Source organism: Grampus griseus (genome assembly GCF_964374135.1).
Source record: "Grampus griseus genome assembly, chromosome: 10".
Taxonomy (NCBI): domain Eukaryota; kingdom Metazoa; phylum Chordata; class Mammalia; order Artiodactyla; family Delphinidae; genus Grampus; species Grampus griseus.
Window position 1 is genome coordinate 63,511,518 of NC_139004.1, and position 19,603 is coordinate 63,531,120.

The 19,603-nt window shown below is 47.7% G+C and overlaps 1 protein-coding gene across 1 annotated transcript in view; it reads right to left on the minus strand.

Moving 5' to 3' along the window:
• Positions 1–18,452, minus strand: part of CCDC12 (coiled-coil domain containing 12) — a 51,376-nt gene extending 32,924 nt beyond the window's left edge. The window contains exon 1 of the mRNA XM_082664154.1: positions 18,321–18,452. Within this exon, the coding sequence (XP_082520280.1) occupies positions 18,321–18,431 (111 nt within the window). The 5' untranslated portion in view covers positions 18,432–18,452. The remainder of the gene's footprint in view (positions 1–18,320) is intronic.
• Between the last annotated feature and the right edge of the window lie 1,151 nt (positions 18,453–19,603).

Genomic DNA, 19,603 nt, shown 5'->3' on the forward strand with positions numbered 1-19,603 from the left:
TTCTTTCTGACTGCGAACCTCCAAGGTAGGCTCTGCTCTCTCTTTTTTCAAAAATGAACAAACAAACCAGTCAGAGTAGATTTCTGTTGCTTGCAACTAAGTACCCTAGCTTCATGTGACCACTTACAGCAATAGCCTAACAATAATTATGGGCATCACTTTAAGCATTCCAAGTTTCTTAAATTCCCTGACTCATCTGATCCACAGGGAGACACTGGATGCAAGCAAGGCAAAGGTTCTGATGCCTAGCTTGCAAATGGAGAAGCTGGGCTCAGGATGTAACGTGTTCTGTGGACTGGGTCCCAGCATTCCCCCAAGTCCAACACAAAGGCCAATGGGTGATGCAGGCAAGCCAAGGTGCTCACCTGGCCTGGGGTTCCTCTCACCGTCCTTCCATCCCAAGCTGGAGCTGAGCTTGAAATGTGCAGGGTCCCAACACTGGCGCCCCAGTTCAAAAAGCAAATTCTTTACAAGTCAATTCCCAGGCAAGTCAGCGGTTTACAGAGCAACAAAGTGCGCTGAAGCTCCTAGGAGACTAGAAGCTATTTTAACCTCTGATCAGCTGCTTCTCAGAGTGTCACAGTCTGAGAAGTAAAGGTAAGACAGCTGTGTCCTCGCTGGTGTGATCTCCAAGTGATAAAAATCCTAATTGAACCAAATTTAAACTACAAGCCAGAATTGGCACATTTATTTGTTGCGGAAAATATCGCTTAAACAAGGTCTTTCGGTCTTCACCTACACATATTTCCTCTGGAAGCAAAGCCTTTTTTTCTTTTTAACCACGTGCTGGGCTGAAAGGTTGAGAAGGCAGAAGCACACAAGGAAGCTGTGCTGTGGGACTACGCTGAGTTCTTGAGCTTCTCAGAGCTGCACTCTCCAAAACTGCAGAGGGGCGTTAAATGAGGGAGCGTATGTGATGTGTGCAGCTCTGTGCTACGGCCGATCAGTAGGCGCCAACACGGTGATGACCAACGGCGGGGCCGGATGCTCTCACCTGCACCGTCCGAGTGAAGCCCCGAAATTCTACCGCCCAAGTGAGGCCTGCTCCCCCCACCCCATCCCTGAAAGAGGTCATATGACAGATCCCCACACGCATGCCTCTCCCCTCCCCTCACTTCATCTAGAGGAGGACTGATCCCTCGCCCTTGAGCTGACCTCACTTTAGAAGGGCAGATCCATCACGTGTGCAGAGGACATGAGTCCAGGTCAGGAAAGCTAGTCACAGTGGGAGGGTGAACTGAGGCAGGAGCTTCTCCTCAAAGTCAGACACCTCCACACGTGCCAGTTGTGCTCCAGCCCCTCGCCTTCTCCCAGGCCTCCAGACTGCCTTCCACTCAATCCCTGCTCAAGTGTTTTCTCAGCACCTCTGCTGGGTCAGTTATGCTGCCTGGGGCACAAAGCCAACCAATAAGACACAGCGGGGAAAGCAATTCACTGGGAAAGCAAATCCTGGGCTCAGGACTCCCTCCTCCATGCAGCCCACACCCTGCTGCAAGCCCTCCCTCCAGGAGGCTCACAGCTCTCTCAGACACCCCTCCCGTCCCTCCGCAATGCACAGCAGTACGCAGTATTATAACTGGTGTGCGCGGGTCTGTCACCCCACTGGGCCCAGCCTCACTGATATCGGTCCCCAAGCTCTTCACAAGCCCAGCACACAGCCGGCGCTCCTCAGTAAGAGTAAGGACAGCGGTTGCAAAGAAGGGCTTGGAAACTTACGCCTCGCCCCAAAGAGCCCAGGCCTCAAGCCCCACTCTCTAAGGACTCATGGACTCCTGGACCCGGGTCAGGAAAGTCCTGCTCTCACCAAAGGACTGCCTCTCCCAGCTATCAAACACACAGGTGCTTCTTCTTTAGGATTCAAACTGCCCTGCCAGAACTGGAGTGTGGCCCTGCCCTGAACACAGGGTGTGGGGGGAGAGGGAGTGCCATCCTTGAAAGGACAAATGTTTTCTGCTCCAGCCATTCACATTTTCTCTAGACAGAGCAGCTCTTGAGAGCCCTGAATCAAAACAGCCCTAGAGTGTGGATTTTACTGGCCACGGGGCCTCATTACCACAGCAACTGTTTTTCCTCTTGGAATTCTTTCAAGAGTACAAGCTGTTGCTTCCCTCAAAAACAAAACCGGGGAGAAGCCAGGGCACTGAGGAGTAAGGGAAGGCCCTGAAAGAAGGAGGGCCAGACGTGACCAAGCCACAGCAAGCTCTGCCTTGAGGTCTCCCAGATCTCTGCAATGGCTTAGCAACTAGAAATGGCGAGTCCCTCCCAGCTGTTTAGGGTTGTATGTGTTGGGGGGTGGAGAGGAGACAGTGTTGAGGGTGTGGGGTATGGTTCATGTGTGTGTTTTGGGGAGTTATAGGATGTGTAGAGGTGTGGGATGGAGGTACTGAGGGTTGAGAATGCAGTGGGAGTGGGTGTAGTCTGGCGGGTTGCTGTGTGGGGTGCGTGGGGAGGGGTTGGGGAAGTGTGAGGAGGTGTGGGATACGATGATGTAAGGGAGTGAGCGGGGGTTGGAGGGTGTGTGTGTGTGGGGTGCTTCCCTGGTGGCACCGTGGTTAAGAATCCGCCTGCCAATGCAGGGGACACGGGTTCGAGCCCTGGTCCTGGAAGATCCCACGTGCCGCGGAGCAACTAAGCCCATGAGCCACAACTACTGAGCCCGCAAGCCTAGAGCCCGTGCTCTGCAACAAGAGAAGCCACCACAATGAGAAGCCTGCACACCACAACGAAGAGTAGCCCCTGCTCACCACAACTAGAGAAAGACAGCGCAGAGCAATGAAGACCCAATGCAGCCAAAAACAAATAAGTTAAAAAAAAAAAACGAACACGGGGGAAAGTTAGGGAGGGATAAATGGGGAGATTGGGATTGACAAATACACGTTAATATATATAAAATAGGTAACTAAGAAGAACGTACTGTATAGCACAGGGAACTCTACTCAATACTCTGTAATGGCCTACCTGGGAAAAGAATCTAAAAAAGAGTGGACACATGTATATGTATAACTGATCAGTTATATGTATAACTGATTCACTTTGCTGTACACCTGAAACTAACACATCATTGTAAATCAATTATACTCCAATAAAAATTTTAAAAATAATAACAAAGAACACAAATTGCATTTCAATTCTGTATTACAATACTTAGTACTATGGAGCAACCACATCCCGGTCCAAGTGTTAGCAGGAGCGAATTTAAAACATACAGCCCGAGTTTGAAACAGCTGACCTAGAAGCAATTGTTCGAGGCAACTCATATTTCTAGTCAGAACACCCCAGTCAGTTGGTCCAGAACATGGAGAGAGTGGATGGCAAGTCCAAGCAGCTTTGGGGAGCCAGGCTCAGCAGGTCCCTGCCCTCTGTGTGAGTCCGTGGTCTGGTGCACAAAGCCAAGGGGCTCAGAGTCATGGGACAAAGAACACCCAGGACAACTGCCAATGGCATGAAATATCTAAATGCTTTGTTAAAATAAGTTTGAGTTGTCCCTGCCCCAAGGAGCTGCCTGTCTGCTGAGGGGCTGGCATGAACTGGGACTCAGTAACATTCAAAACAAAAAAAAATTAGTTACTACTATTATTATTATAGTAACTACAACTATTATCAAGATGTGGGAGGTTAGCAGTATGGCTTATCAAGGACGCTGCATGCCTGCCAACCATTCACAAGGAAACAGTCTTCTTTCTAAAAAAACAAATGCCAAATAATAAGTAGTGCTGAGTCACTGATATCCATATGGGGGAAAAATCTTGACCTCTATCTCACACCATGTAAAAATAAATAAATTCCAGATGGACTGGCAATCTAAAGGTGAAAGGTAAAACAGTAAAACTTCTAGAATATAACATCAGAGAATATCATCATGACCCAGAGTATGCAACCATATTCTTAAATAGGCCATAGAAGGTATTAGGGGGAAAAATGGATAAACTGGCCTACATTAAATGAAGAACTTCTGTTCATCAAAGAATGCAATTAAAAGCAAGAAAAGTGAAGGCCCAGAGGCGGTAGAAGAGACAGTTGCAGCACCATATAGAACAAAGGACTCACCCAGGACTGGAATAAAGAACTCCTAAAAATCAAGAGGAAAAAGTATCAGGCAATCCAATAAAAGGCCTGAACAGGTACTTCATATAAACATATGAAAAGATACAGAACTCTATTAGTTAGGAAGAAAATGCAAATTTAAACCACAAAAGTGCTAGAGAGAACCCTCATATACACCACTGGTGGGAGTGTAAAATGGTACAGGCGTTTTGGAAAACTGTTAGGCAGTATCTACCCTATATATGCCCTATGACCTAGCAATTCTACTCACAGGCATACACCCAGCAGACATATGTACATAGATTCACCAAGACATGCACAAGATTGGGTACAGCAGCATAATCCATAATAGCCCCGCCCTGAAAATCTAGAGTGGAATGGATAAAATGCGGTGTATTCAAACAATGGAACACTGTACAGCAATAAGAATGAAGTAATGCCACACTCAGTAAAATAGCCCACACACATAATGATGAATGAAAGAAGCCAGATACAAGAGTATGTGCTGTATGATCCATTTACATAAGGTTCAAAAGTAAGAAAAGCCAAACTCTGGTATTAAAAGTCCCAAGGGATTGATTACTCCAGAGATGTAAGCACCTGGGTGGGGGCAGGAGGGGGATTCTGGAATGCTGCCACGTTTCTTGATCTGAGTTACTGATTACATGGGTGTATTCACTTAGTGAAAATAACGGAGCTGATTTGTGTACTTTTCTTTATGTATAATATACTTCAATTAAGAGTTGTTTTTTTAAAATTTTTAGTGCCATTTCATTGCTGTTAAAACAGAAAAACTGACATCCATTTAGAAACCAAAAATAAATCATTAAAACCTAAAGCGGGGGCTAATTCTGTCTAGATGACAGTAAGTTCTCCAAAGAGAAGAATATCTCGGGGCCCCCAAGCACACCAAGAAGACAGCTACCTGGACACCAAGAGGGAAGCACACTCCCTCACACCCTCCTGACTCTAGGAGACAAGCGAATACAACTGAGGGATTCACCATCAAGGTCACACAAATTCTTTTGTTGCAAAAGCTAACAGAAAGATTACACACCAGCTTGAATTTCAAGATTCCTTTGCTTTCCAATTCCTGTCCCCCATCAGTGGGGCCTTGAGAACACCTGGTTACATCTTGTAATGCCACAGAAGTCACCCGAAAGGGAAACTGAGGCCTGAATAACTGCATCAGTGCAGTGAAGGAGCAAGAAAGAGGGATCTTGTCTTCTGGCTTCCTGTCCAGGGTCTTTTCTGCTACATGAGGCTGCCTCAGCCACCGCAGGTGAGCTAAACCATAAAGGAGCCAGACAGCTGTGCATCTACCTCGGGAAGCCCTACCCTCCCGGGAAACTTAGAAAGAGGTGCACCCTTTGCCCAGCTCAGTAGCTTCTCCCCACATTAGCACAGCAAGCTGAGGGAAGGTCTCGTTCTCTTCCTTGCAGCCCATGGCAAAGCCCCTCCCTGCACAGCTCCAAGGGGGAGGCTGCACCAGTTCCACCCCATCGGGAGGGCTCCAAGGGACTCAGCCATGAGGTGGTGGGCTCCTCTGTGCCCATCTCCAGGGGGGCAGTCCTGTGTGACGTTGTACAGCCCCTGACCCTCTCTGGGTCTCCACTGTCACATCTGTAAAGTAAAGGGGTCCTCACTGGGGGTAGAACAAGAGTACAGCAGAAAGAATAAACGCACATACACACTTCTCATTTCTCAACACCTTTCTGCACCCACCACCCCACTTCATCTTCATCCTGGAGGGCCGGGGTTACCGTGGCCGGCTGAAGAAGTGTAAGCTCAGGAACACGAGGAGATTTACCTATCGGTCTCAGAGTTAGCAGAGTAGCAGGCAAGGTGGCAAATGCAATCTGCCTAGGCAACCCTGGTGCAGGGAACCTCAGAGAAGCCACCAGCCTGACTCAGAGGCAGCACTCAGTTCAAATGGAGGCAGCCCTCGGGGCCTGCCCACCCACAGGGATGAGTAAGGGCAAAAGAGAAGGAAGCGGGCTTCCCGGGTGGCGCAGTGGTTGAGAGTCTGCCTGCCAATGCAGGGGACACGGGTTCGTGCCCCGGTCCGGGAAGATCCCACATGCCGTGGAGCAGCTGGGCCCGTGAGCCATGGCCGCTGAGCCTGCGCGTCCGGAGCCTGTGCTCCGCAACGGGAGAGGCCACAACAGTGAGAGGCCCGCGTACCGCAAAAAAAAAAAAAAAAAAGAGAGAGAAGGAAGCAGGAAGGTCGCCTGCTCCACAACACAGGGCCAGCCCAGAGAGCCAAGCCACAGGGGCACTGCCTCAGCCTGTGCTACCTCTCCTGAGAGACCAGTGAGTCTTACCGCTGGGGTCTGGTGAGGCCTTGCTACAGTGGAAAGGAGGCCCAATTCACAGTGAGGCTGTGGTTGCCATGCTGCACCCCTATCCAGCCGGCCTGGACCCCACTGGCACCCTCCCCTCCCACACACACTTCCCTGAAACAGCTGGACCGAGCTCGCCTGTCACCTCGTCCTGCCCAAAGCCATTCCATCCTCACCTGGCTTCCCCCAGCCCCACTGCCCCCTCCCTCTAAGTTTCCTCCACCAACTCCTCCGAAACGCCCGCAGGGCGAGCCTCAGGGCACTGATGGTGCCCCCAGTTCTCCCCCTTTGCTGTCTAGGCTCTGAACCCAGGGGCCCTCATCTAGACCTACAGCTTCAAATCCTACTACACAAGCACCTCTTAACAGTCCAGATGCCCGCCTGCCAGTCTCTCTGCACTTAGATGTCTAATAGTCGCCTCAGGCCTAAAGTGACCTAAACTGGACTCCTGATTTCCCCTACAAGACCACTGTCCCCTGGACTTACCTCAGGAACAGGCCCCGCCATCCACTCAGCTCACTCACCCCACAGCCCATCTGTCAGGACATCCGGGAACCCTGTCCGACGGCCACTGCCTCACACCTGGCCTAATGCAGCAGCCTCCTACCGCCACACACTGTCAGGGCAGGGCACTGGTGCTCGCTCAGGCCTCCAGTGGCTCCCTATCACCCTCAGAGGGAGGTCCAGCCCCTGCGGCCCCAGCCTCCCAGGGCCTCTCTACTCTCATGCCCACCCTACGCCCCCAACCTTTGACTCTACTCCTGCCACACAGGGATTCTTTCTGCCACTGAAACAAGCCAAGCTCCACCTGCTCTTCCCTAGATCTTGGCATCCCATCCCTCCCTGCTCCCCACCCCTCACTCCTACCCCCTCTATCTCAAATCTCCCACTCAAAGAGATCTTCCCAACCGAAGGCGGCTGTGCAGCGCGCGCGCGCGCGCGCGCACACACACACCCACCCACCCCAACACCCCCATCCTAGCCCTCACAAGTTATCTTCCCTGTTTACATGTTATCTTCCCTGTTTACGTGTACTTTACTAACCACCCACTCCTCCCATGGAAGCCCCTGGAGGCAGGGAGGCAGTCTTATTCACAGGCTGGATCCCCAGGGCCTGGCACACAGCTGGTGCTCAATAATACTTGTTTGGTAGCTGGCTGCAGAGTTCCTGCAGTCAGAAAGGGCTGCTAATGCTCCAGGGAAAGGAGATGTTCTACTTCCTTTTGTCAAGGGAGAATGTCAGGGGAGTGATCAGAGATTTCCAGAAAAATGCTGTATCAGAATCATCTGGGGAACTTTAAAAATGCTTTGATTCTAAGATCCTGACAGGAGGTTTGGGATGGGGCCAGAGAAGAGATTGCAAATTGTCTCCCCAGGTGATCCTGATGTACTGGTAGGTCTGAGGACCTCTGACTGAACCTACATCTTTATTTCACAAATGAACAAGTCAGGGCCCTCCAAGGGGATGACTGAATCCAAAGTTTCAACACTGGTTCATCAACAGGTATCTGTGTTGGGAGCCCAAACCTCCCACCCACAAGGTTCTCTCTCTCACTGGCTCTAAGACCTTAGGGTCTGAGCAGAGGTGGGGAAGAGGTCAGTCCTTAAGATGAATGGGAACTGCAAACCTCGTCAAGGTTGCAGCTCTGCAAATCCACTTTGTTAATCTAACATTTGGCACTAAAAATGAATTCCACCTTCAAGGAATTAGGGCTAGGCTGAGTAAAGCCAGGGTACCAGGAGGATGTCCTCTTTGCTTCCATCGGAAACAGAGCGGGCTCCACCCACTGTCACTCAGCAGAGAGGGCTGGAGGACCACTTGACTTCCCTGCTTCCAAGAGGGCAGAGGATAAAGGACAGACACTCATGTTTATAAAAGGCCCATGGGCAAGATCTTGAGCTGGACACTTCTTGGACCTCTTTCTCTGGGCTCCTAGCTACTGAAGAGGTCAGAAGCCATGTCTAGGATAGGGAGGCTCAGAGTTTTGAAGATCTGCTTCTATCCCAAAGATGTGATGAATGGAGCTGAGATTTGAACCACATTACCTGGTTCCAAAGCAGATGCTCTCTGCTAAGCCAGGCAGCTCCCACCAGGCAGCCTGATGGCAATTTCTGTGTGTGATGGGAAGGAGACCCCTTCTTGGGGACCGCTTGTTCCCAAGCACCTGGGGTTGAGGAGTGGAGAGGGATACAGGGCCAGGGCCTAAGGGACCATCCAGGATTGGCAACACGGCAACGCATAGGCACAAGAGGTCCCTTCAGCCTCAGGTTTCCTTGTCTATTAAATAGGGAGAAACCAACACCTACCTGAAGGGGCTGCTTTGGGGACTGAACAAGTCACGAGATCCCGTCACAAACGGCTGTGTAAATGTTGTGACTGCCCACCTGCAAAAGGCTGTCAACCCAAGAGGCAGTCACCTCCTCAAGTGACTTAGCAATCAGGCTGCTGGGCATGGGGTGTGGCCACATGGGGTGGGGACAGAGACAACTTCCTGAGAGGTGATCAGGACATGGACACGTCAGACTCCCCCCAGCTCCCTGGGCTCTCCTCCACCGCCCCCCTCACTGCCCTACTCTGCCCCCCCCCCCGCCCCAACTTGCTAGCCCTTCCCTCCAGCTCCCTCTTCTGCCCCTATCTGGCCAGGACATTCCCCGGCACACCAAAGTCAGAAAGTTTCAACGTGCTCCCCCTTTGCCTTGGCACTGCTCCCACTCTCCACATGCACATTCCTTGAGTGTGAAGACCACAACTGTACCACTGAATGGTCAGCATTTAACTGCACTGGATGCACACACAGAAGGTCAGGGATATGCATGTGCTGGAGACACCAGCCACGAAGACTGGCAACTTAAAAGCCCTCTGCCCCAACTCTAGGCCCCCCAAGACCTGGCTCTGTGGTGCAATGGGTAGCACATTGGACTTTTAGGCCCCCCAGGCTGATCTGATGGTCCCCTGGGTGGTTTCCACCTGCCCTCTCCCTCTTACCTCTCAATAAATGGGAGTTAGGTAGAGACACGGTCTCTTATGAGATGGACTAGAGGAAGCAAGTCCTCCAGAGATGCACTATCCTATAAGACAGCCGTAAGTCAAGTGTAGCTGTTCAAATGTAAGCTAATTAAAATGGAATAAAATTAATGTCCTGTTAGCCACATTTCAAGGGCTCAAGAGCCACATGTGGCTTGTGGTTATGGTACTGGACAGCACAGATTAGATGTAGAACACTGAACAGTGCTGCTCTGGTCTCTAGAGCCAGGTGAAAAACAGGAACTGCTGTTGAACCTGAAAGCTGACAGCCAGACCTTGGCCCCGAGATCACACCCAACCCCTGAGGGGCTGGCCAGGCCGACAACCAGTCTCCCTGTCTCAGGGCAGAAAGAGACAGCCCAATCCAGGCCAAATGTCGGTAGAGCCAACAGCCAAGGGGCAAGTGTTTGTGCCAAGTGAATCACCTTCAGAAGCCACCATTTGGCTGCTGAGGAAGAGGTCAGAAAAGAAAGTGGCCTCACAGTGCCCTGCTGGATGGCATGGTAGAGAGATGCCACAGAACTTCACCTACAGCCTTGAACTATTCACCTACTCACCCAGCTTGGAACTTCTGGATGAGCATCAAGAAATGAGGTTCAAATACTGCAGTACAGAAATATGTGCCCGGGCAAGCTGGCTACCCTTGCAGCTGCAAGCCCTGGCTCCTGCAGAACTTGGCCACCAAAGCACCCAGCAGCACTTTCAGACCTCATCCCTGCCCCAATCCCTGCCAACTGCTTGCTGTCAAACCCTCTGGAGCATCCCCCACTCTCCCTTCTGTGCCCCTGAATGTTCCCATCTCTGAACTGCTCCCCTGGAACATTCCCCTCCAGCTACTTTAATACTCCCTTCCCAGTCCCATCCACCACAACTCAGCCCATGTTCCACTCTGCCTTCCCATGAAGCCTCCCTGGACCCAGCTTGGCTTTCCCAGGAAATGAACCCCAGGAGCACAGTCGAACATCGTATGTGGTCTTTCCACCTGTCAACCTGGGTTGGCTGACCTACAGTATGCTGCTACAAGCAGGGCTGTCCCTGCATAAAAGCCCCCTCTAGCAGGGGGTCTAGCAGGGGGTCTTGCTTGGGCTGGAATCCAGGAGAGTCACTTACGTTCCATAACCTTGGGCACCTGAACCTCTTCTTGTCTTGCTCCCTCTCAAATCAGCTGCATCAGGTGGGGTAGCAAGGACGCACTTTGGAAAACTGCTAAGCTGCACAACCACGACGGAGCTTTACTGCTGAATAATACACAGAAACTTCATGACTATAATTTTGAGTCCATCTGTCACAATCTCAGCACTGATTCCTCCACACTACACTAAATTATAAGTTTATAGCCTTGTGGGGGAAGAAAGTAAGATAACACCATGAGGAAAATCAACCTCATGCCCGAAACCCTGACGCCTCCTGCAAAACCATGTGCACAGAAGGTATCAACGAAGGACCTGCACAGAGTCTAGGGGGCCAGCAGGGAGCCACCCCATGGGGCAGACAGGCACTCTCCATCAACAGGGGCAGGCTGAGGCAGCGCTCAACCCTGGAGTCTGTCCCACAGAGGCCTCGTCCTAACATCAGAAGACTGAACTAAAAGTGGGGCACCACTTCCTCCCTGAGGGAGGAGACCACTTGCTTCCTATCTGCCAGCAGTAGGCAGGCCGTACTTCCTCCGCACTCACAGGTCCCACGAGAAATAACTGTGGACTGAAAAATTAACTCAGACTTTAGACCCTTGACTGTCTTTTCCCCAGGCATCTACCCCAAAAGTAACGTCACTCAAGAACTGTGGAGAGGGCTTCCCTGGTGGTGCAGTGGTTGAGAGTCCGCCTGCTGATGCAGGGGACACGGGTTCGTGCCCCGGTCTGGGAAGATCCCATATGCCGTGGAACAGCTGGGCCCGTGAGCCATGGCCGCTGAGCCTGCGCGGCTCCGCAAAGGGAGAGGCCACAACTATGAGAGGCCCACGTACCGCAGGAAAAAAAAAGAACTGTGGAGATTACATATGACACTAAAAACACAGGTAACAGAAGGTAAGAAAAGATAATTTGGACTTTATCAAGATTTTAAAAACTTTCATGCATCAAAAGACACTACGAAGAGAGAGAAAAGACAACCCACAGAATGGGAGAAAATATTTGCAAATCCCATACCTGATAATGGTTTAATATCCAGCGCATATAAAAAAATCAACAACTCAACAACAGAAAGACAAGCCACCCAATTAAAAAATGGGCAGAGGACATGAGTAGATATTTCTCCAGAGAACATATACAAATGGCAAATAAGAACATAAAAAGATACTCAACAGCAAAAATTATTAGGGAATTGCTAATCAAAACCACAATAGTGGACTTCCCTGGTGGCGCAGTGGTTAAGAATCTGCCTGCCAATGTAGGGGACATGGGTTCGATCCCTGGTCCGGGAAGATCCCACATGCTACGGAGCAACTAAGCCCGTGCACCACAACTACTGAGCCCGCGTGCCACAACTACTGAAGCCTTCACGCCTAGAGCCCGTGCTCCACAACAAGAAAAGCCACCACAATGAGAAGCCCGTGCACCACAACGAAGAGTAGCCCCCACTCACCGCAACTAGAGAAAGCCCGCACACAGCAACGAAGACCCAAAGCAGACAAAAAATAAATAAATAAAATTAAAAAAAAAAAAACACGACAGTGAGATACCAGTTCACACCTACTACGAGAGCTATAATTATTTTTTTTAAGGAAAATCACAAGTGTTGGCAAGTATGTAGAGAAATTGGAACCCTCATGCATCGCAGGTAGTAGTGGAAAATGGTACAGCTGCTCTGGCAAACAGTTTGGCAGTTTCTCAAAAAGTTAAACACAGAATTATAAGCAATTCCACTCCTTAGGTATATACCCAAAAGAACTGAAAACAGGGACTCAAACAAATACTTATACACCAAAACGTACACCAATACACCAATGACAGCATTAGTCACAACTGCCAAAAGGTGTCCATCAACAGATGACTGGATAAACAAAATGTGGTATGTACATATAATGGAATATTATTCAGCCTTAAAAAGGAATGAAACTCTGTTACATACTAGAATGGATGAACCTTGAAAACTTTTGCTAAGTGAAATAAGCCAAACACAAAAGAACAAATACTGCAAGATTCCATTTATATGAGGTATTTATATCAGGCAAATTCAGAGAGACAGAAAGTAGGTTAGAGGCTACAAGGCGCCGGGGTAAGAGAGGAATAGGGAGTTATTGCTTAATGAGTGCAGAGTTTCTGTTTAGAGTGATGAAACGTTTTAGAAATAGTGGTGACGGTTGCACAACATTGTGAATATACTTAATGCCAATGAAAAATGGTTAAATGGCAAATTTTATGTCATATAGATTTTACCATAATAAAAAAAATACCAAAAAAAAAGAACTGTGGCAAATAAGGTTACACCCATCCTTGTCAGTGGGAAGAAGGGCCAGAATCAGGACTAATTGGGATCTTAGTCAGTAGGGATTAAGGCATGTACATACGGGCAGCTTGGACTTGGGGCCTATACTCTTTTTTTTTTTTTTACTTTAAAATTTACTTATTTATTTTTGTCCACACCATGCATCATACAGAATCTTAGTTCCCCAGCCAGGCATCAAACCTGTGCCCCCTGCAGTGGAAGCACGGATTCTTAACCACTGGACCGCTAGGGAAGTCCTGGGCCTATACTCTTTTTCCACTATTGTTTTTTGGGGATGTAATTCATAAAACCTCAAGGAGCCAGAAATTATGTAGGAAAGCTTCTCAACCTGTCCCCACCCTGCCTCTGAGAAACCAGCCCAAGTCAGTGCATAAAGAGAGCCACCACCTGTTCTCACGGTCCCTAACCGCAGCACTCACCTGGGATACCTCCTCCTTATGTGACAAATAAAACCGCCTCCCATTTATTGGCCTTAGTGCTGCCACCTATAAATTAGCCCTCCTTCTTCCTTCTTCTCAAGGCTGTCATCAAGACCAGATAAGATAAGCCAGGCAGGCGGTATCATTAGCCATGTTAAGTCTGAAAACACTGCTGCCTTTAATAAAGAAATTAAACTGCTAGAGCTACAGAGTAAAACAGGAGCACCATGTACTCCCCATCTCTCTTTCCTTCTTTCCTTTTCTTCATAACACCATCTCCGTCTAACACTAGATATATTTTGCACGACCATCTGTGCCCCCAACTAAATGGAAGCTGCTTGGGGCACAGACTTCTGTGTGCTTTGTTCACTGTGGTACCTCCAGTGCCTGAATCACTGGTGCACAGTAGCTGTTCAGTACACCTCTGTTGAAGGAATGGATTACTAGTTCTAATAATCCATTTTGAAACAAACCAAACAATATTTCATCACCTCCTGCTAATGCACTATTGACACCACTGCATGGAAATCGAAGAGTCAACTAAAAATTCTAACTTCGCTTTCTAAGCAGGAAAAGGACTATACGAGTGGAAAAATCAGGAGCTCCTAGATACGCATGCCAAGAAAGGAAAAAGCTTCCAACGGAATCAAAATTGTGGCTTCACAGTAACTCTTGTTTCTTAAAATGAATGCAAGGAAACTCCAAAGGCCAGTGAACTCTCAATTCCAAGAGGAAAGTCATGTGATTTCCAAATGTACATTTTTCAGAAATGAGTTCACAACCATGAGCTTTCTGAAGTCAGAACTGTGAAGATTAAACCAATTAAAGTAGTAATCAGTATGCCAACAAACTGGATAACCTAGATGAAATGGAAAAATTCCTAGAAACACACGATGTAACTAAACTGACTCATGAAGAAATAAAAAATTTGAATAGACCTATAATTAAAAAGATGACTGAATAAGTAACCAAAAACCTCCCAGCAAAGAAAAGCCCAGGGCCAGCTGGCTTTACTGGTGAATTCCACCAAACACTTAAACAGTTAACACCAAACCTTCTAAAACTCTTCGAAAAAAATGAAGAGAAGGAAACACTTCCTAAATCATTCTATAAGATCAGCACTACCCTGATAGCAAAGCCAGACAAACTACAGATCAATAACCCTTATGAATACTGTTGCAAAAATCTTTAACAAAATACTAGCAAACTGAATTTAGCAGCATATTAAAAGGTTTATACACCATGACTAAGTGGAATTTACTCATGAAATGCAAGGATGGCTCAACTTACAAAATTAATCAACATAATACAATAATAAAATGTAGGAAAAAACCACAGGATCATCTCAATTGATTAAGAAAAAGCATTTGATGAAATCCAATTCCCCTTCTTGATAAAAACACTCAACACTAGAAACAGAAGGAAACTTCCTCAACATGATAAAGACCATATATGAAAAACCCATAGTGAACATCACACTCAATGGTGAAAGACTGAATACTCTTTCCCTCAGGTCAGGAACAAAACAAGATGCCTGCTTTCAACACTTCTACTCAATATGGTACTGAAAGTTCCAGCCGGAGCAATTAGGCAAGAAAACAAATAAAAGGCATCCAAATTGAAAGAGAAGTAAAATTATCTCTCTTCAATGATGACATGATCTTACATGCAGAAAACCCTAGAGTCCACCAAAAAAACAAAACAAAAACAAAAAACAAAAAAACAAAACAAAACCAAAAAAACCGTGTTAGAATAAATAATAAATTCAGCAAAGTTCCAGGATACAAAATCAATGAACAAAAATCAGCAGCATTTCTATATGCTGGCAATGAACAATCCGAAAAGGAAATTAAGAAAACAATCCTATTTAAAACAACACTAAAAAGAACGAAATACTTTGGATTACATTTACCAAGGAGGCTAAAGACTTGTACAATGTAAATTAAAGAGTTTTGTTGAGAGAAATTAAAGACTTAAATAAACATAAAGACATCCCATGCTCATGAATTGGAAGACTTAATATTGTTAGGATGACAATACTACCCAAAATGATCTACAGATTCAGTGCAATCCCTATCAAAATCTCAATGGCGTTCTTTGCACAAATAGAAAAATCTATCCTCAAATTCATATGGAATCTCAAGGAATCCCAAACAGCCAAAACAATCTTGAAAGAGAACTAAGTTGGAGGACTCATTCTTCCTGATTTCAAAACTTACTACAAAGCTACAGTAATCAAAACAGTGATACTGGCATAAGGACAGACATACAGACCAATGGGACAGAATAGAGCGTCTAGAAACAAACCCTTGCATATATGGTTAAATGATTTTCAACAGGGATACAAAGAACATTCAATAGAGAAAGGACAGTCTTTTCAACAAATGGTACCGGGAAAGCTGGATAGTCACATGCAAAAGAATATACTGGATCCTTATGTTATACCATATACAAATATTAACTTAGAACGGATCAAAGACCTAAATGTAGGAGCTAAAACTATAAAACTCTTAGAAGAAAACGCAGGAGAAAAGCTTCATGATCTTGGATTTGATGATGGTTTATTAGGTATGATACCAAAAGCAGGATCAACAACAGAAAAAGATAAACTGAACTTCATTAAAATTTAAAACTTTGTGCATCAAAGGACATTATCAGGAAAGTAAAAAGACAATCTTGGGAATGGGAGAAAATATTTGCAAATCACCCATCTGATAAGGGGTTAATATCCAGAATAGGTTAAGAACTCCTACAATCCAACAACCACCAAAACCCAATTTAAAAATGGGCAAAGGATCGAATAGACATTTCTCCAAAGAAGATAAACAAATGGCCATAGGCACATGAGAAGATGCTCAATATCACTACTCATCAAGGAAATGCAAATCAAAACTACAGCCACAATTAGGGTGTGTATAACCAACAAAACATAAAAAGAAAAGTGTTGGCAAGGGTGTGGAGAAACTGAAACCCTTGTGCATTGCTGGTGGGAATGTAAAATGATGTGGCAGCTATGGAAAACATGGCGGTTCCTCAAAAAGTTAAACATAGAATTACTGTATGATCCCAAAATTCCACTTCTGGATATATACACAAAAGAACTGAAAACAGGGACTCAAACAGATATTTGTACACCCACTACTTACAACAGCCAAAAGCTAGAAGCAACCCAAATGCCCACTAACAGATAAATGGATAAACAAAATGTGTTATATACAAACAATGGAATATTATTCCGCCTTAAAAAGGAATGAAATTCCGACACATGCTGCAACATGGCTGAACCCTGACAACATTACACTGAATGAATAAGCCAGTCACAGAGAGGCAAGTAGTATATGATTCTCTTATATGAGATACTTAGAGTAGTCAAATTCAATGAGACAGAAAGAATGGTGGTTGCCAGGAACTGGGTAGAGAAGGGGAAGGGGAGTTATTGTTTAATGGGTACAGAGTTTCCATTTGGGATGATGAAAAGTTCTGGCAATAGTGGCTTAATTATATAACACTGTGACTATCCTTAATGTCACTGATTTGTACACTTAAAATGGTACATTTTATGTTATGTATATTCTACTACAATTTTTTAAAAAGTAAAGGAAAAAAATAGGTCCATATTTTCAGCGCATTGAGAGAATCCCTCTTAAAAGGCCAGTTTTCCTGATAGCCTGGGGCATCCTTCCCATTGTAAGGGGGCCTGAGGATGCCATTCTGTCCTTTGTATTCTGCTCTCAAACCCAATTCCATAATCTGGACCCTAAATCCAAGGAAGCAGCTCAGGTTGACTAGCTGCTGTTTGAAAGGCTGAGGTCTTGAGTATCCCTAGGCCAAGCAGTCTGCAGGGATGACTGACAGAGCCGACAAATTGCCAACAAAAACAGAAGCCAATCCCGCTGGCTTTCACTTTCTATTACTTCCCCTTACACTTTCTCACAGGACACCAGACGGCCATGCAGAAAGGAAACGGGCCAAACCAACCTGCCTGATTTTTTTTAGTTGGAAAATGGAGTCCCTGTTTCCCCCCATCCATTACAGGTCTAGATATTTAATATCCTTTGTATTTTGTACAGCTGAGGACAAAGTTTTTGCCCACCCCAAAACAGCAGAACGAACAACGTCCATCCTCTGTACTCTATATACTCTCTAGGGCTCTTGCATACAGATAATCTAACAGATTATCCTGTTAGATCTCAAAATAACCCAGTGAGAATGAATGTTTTGGGGTTGTTATCCTCCACTGGAGACATGAAGAAACCGGAGCTCATGAGATGAAGCAATTAGTCCCAAATCCTACAACCCCAAGTGACAGGACCAGGATTCGCACAAAAGTAGTGAACTTCAGAGTTCTCCTTCCCCTCGATTACTTCGGAAAGAAAAACGAAGTAGAAATGGAATCAGACCATTTTGTTGTCAAACAAGACCAAGGAAAAATGCTTCCAAGTTTGGCAACTAATAGGACTAAATCCCCAAAGAAGAGCCTGGAAAAGAACTAAGCGCCCGCCTCTTTCCCTTAGGTCTACCCTAACCCAGACATGGATCTTTCCTTCTGGTTTTTTGTACTCAACGATCCAGCCAGGCTCCCAGGGCAGTCTCGTACTGCCCTGCCCAAGGCGCTCTGGCACACAGCGGAGAGTCGGCCATACTCGCGGTATTTCACCAGGGATGGGAGGCCGGCTGGTCATGGGAAAACGGAAGATTCAGCGTGCTCAGACACGAACAAATCACGCCCAAACCAACGAGCATATGAAACTAAAACTGGCCCTGGAAATCCACACGGGAAACACCGGCCAGGAGCCAAAGGGCCTGCGGCGCGTCGACCACTGCCCTACCATACCAACGCACGCGCGACAGCACTAGCGCCAAGCATGGTACCGCTCTCGCAGACCCAGACTTGGGCGGTCGCCGACGCCGTACGCATGCTCCAGCAGCGCGCATGCGCGTCCCCAGCAGTTGCCTTTTCCCTGTAGTCCCCTGCCCTCTCGCCCTGATGCCGGAACCAAACGCTGGGTACCTCAGCCACGGGCCTCACTCTGCATTCCTCACCTTGCGCCCGGTTTTCTCCCGTAGGGCCTTCAGCCGTTCCTTTCGCCGCAACGCCTCTTCCTCCAACCGGCCCACACCGGCCGCAGTAGCCGCCATCTTGCCCACAGACATCCCCCCGCCCCCACTCTTCTCTTGTCCCGCAGCGCGCAGGCCCAAGGTGTTAGACGAACCCCTCACGGCCAATCCAGGGACGAGAATGGGAGAGCAGGAAGTCCTGAAAGCCAACCAATGCTGAGTTGCTACAGGAGGACCCTCCCTCTTCCTCCCCCACAGAACGTCTAACTCTTCGGGGGTCGACAAAGAAGGCGCTAAGGCTCGATTCGTCCAATGCCGATCAGGGAAAAAGCGGCAAGAGGAACCAGACCTGAGTGAAGGAGGATAGAGCGCGTCAATCGCTCTGGTTTTACCTAAGCGCCAACCATGCTGGCTGGCCACTTGGAATGCGCCGACCCATCTTTGTCCACTTCTCCTGATTCTTAAAGGCTCGAATGCCTTCACGAAGCCTTCCCTGACTCTCTACTCTGATCCCAGCCTAAGAGGTCTGCCTCTGCTTTCCTCTTAAGCTATCTGTGGCTTCCTGGATGCACTTGTTCATGGGCCTCTGGGCCCTTCTCTGTCCACTCTCAGCTCAGACAAAACCTAAGCAGAGCAGGGCTTGGCTGAATGGCCATTTTCCTCTGGGTTCATGGATGATCCCCTCCCACCTCCAACCCCCTGCCCGGCCCCCGCCCCCGGGGTGGCAAAGTACCCAGGGTCAGACTACCTAACCTGGAGAAGAGCAAACCCCAACTTGGGCCCAGTGGGCCCTAAGGGACCACCCTGAGCTTAGTTCCTGAGAACTAAGCTGAGAGTTGGTTTCGCCTCGGCCGATAGGTGCACTGCCTCCCAGCAGGAGCTGCCAGGGTATCCTTTCCCAAGTCAATTACCATGCCCTGACAACTGAGAGACCACTTTGACTGAAGTCAGTATCTTCTAACAGCCTATCCAGGTCCCCAGAGCCACACCTCCTCTCACCTAGGGAGAGTGACTTGTCTCTCAGCAAAGCTGTTCCCTGCTTGTGGCCTCCCTTCCCAGGCTGACAGCAGGTGGACACCCACTCCTTGCTTCCCAGTTCCCTTCAGAGATCCCCAGTGCCACAGACCCCTGTCCAACTGGCCCCCACAAACGACCCTCTTGACCTCTGTAACTTGGGCCTTTTGGTGCCCTCTCCCCTGCATCAGGTGGGGTGCCCTGCCAGGGCCTAGTATGCAGGTAGTACCCAATACACATGTAGTAAGTGTTCA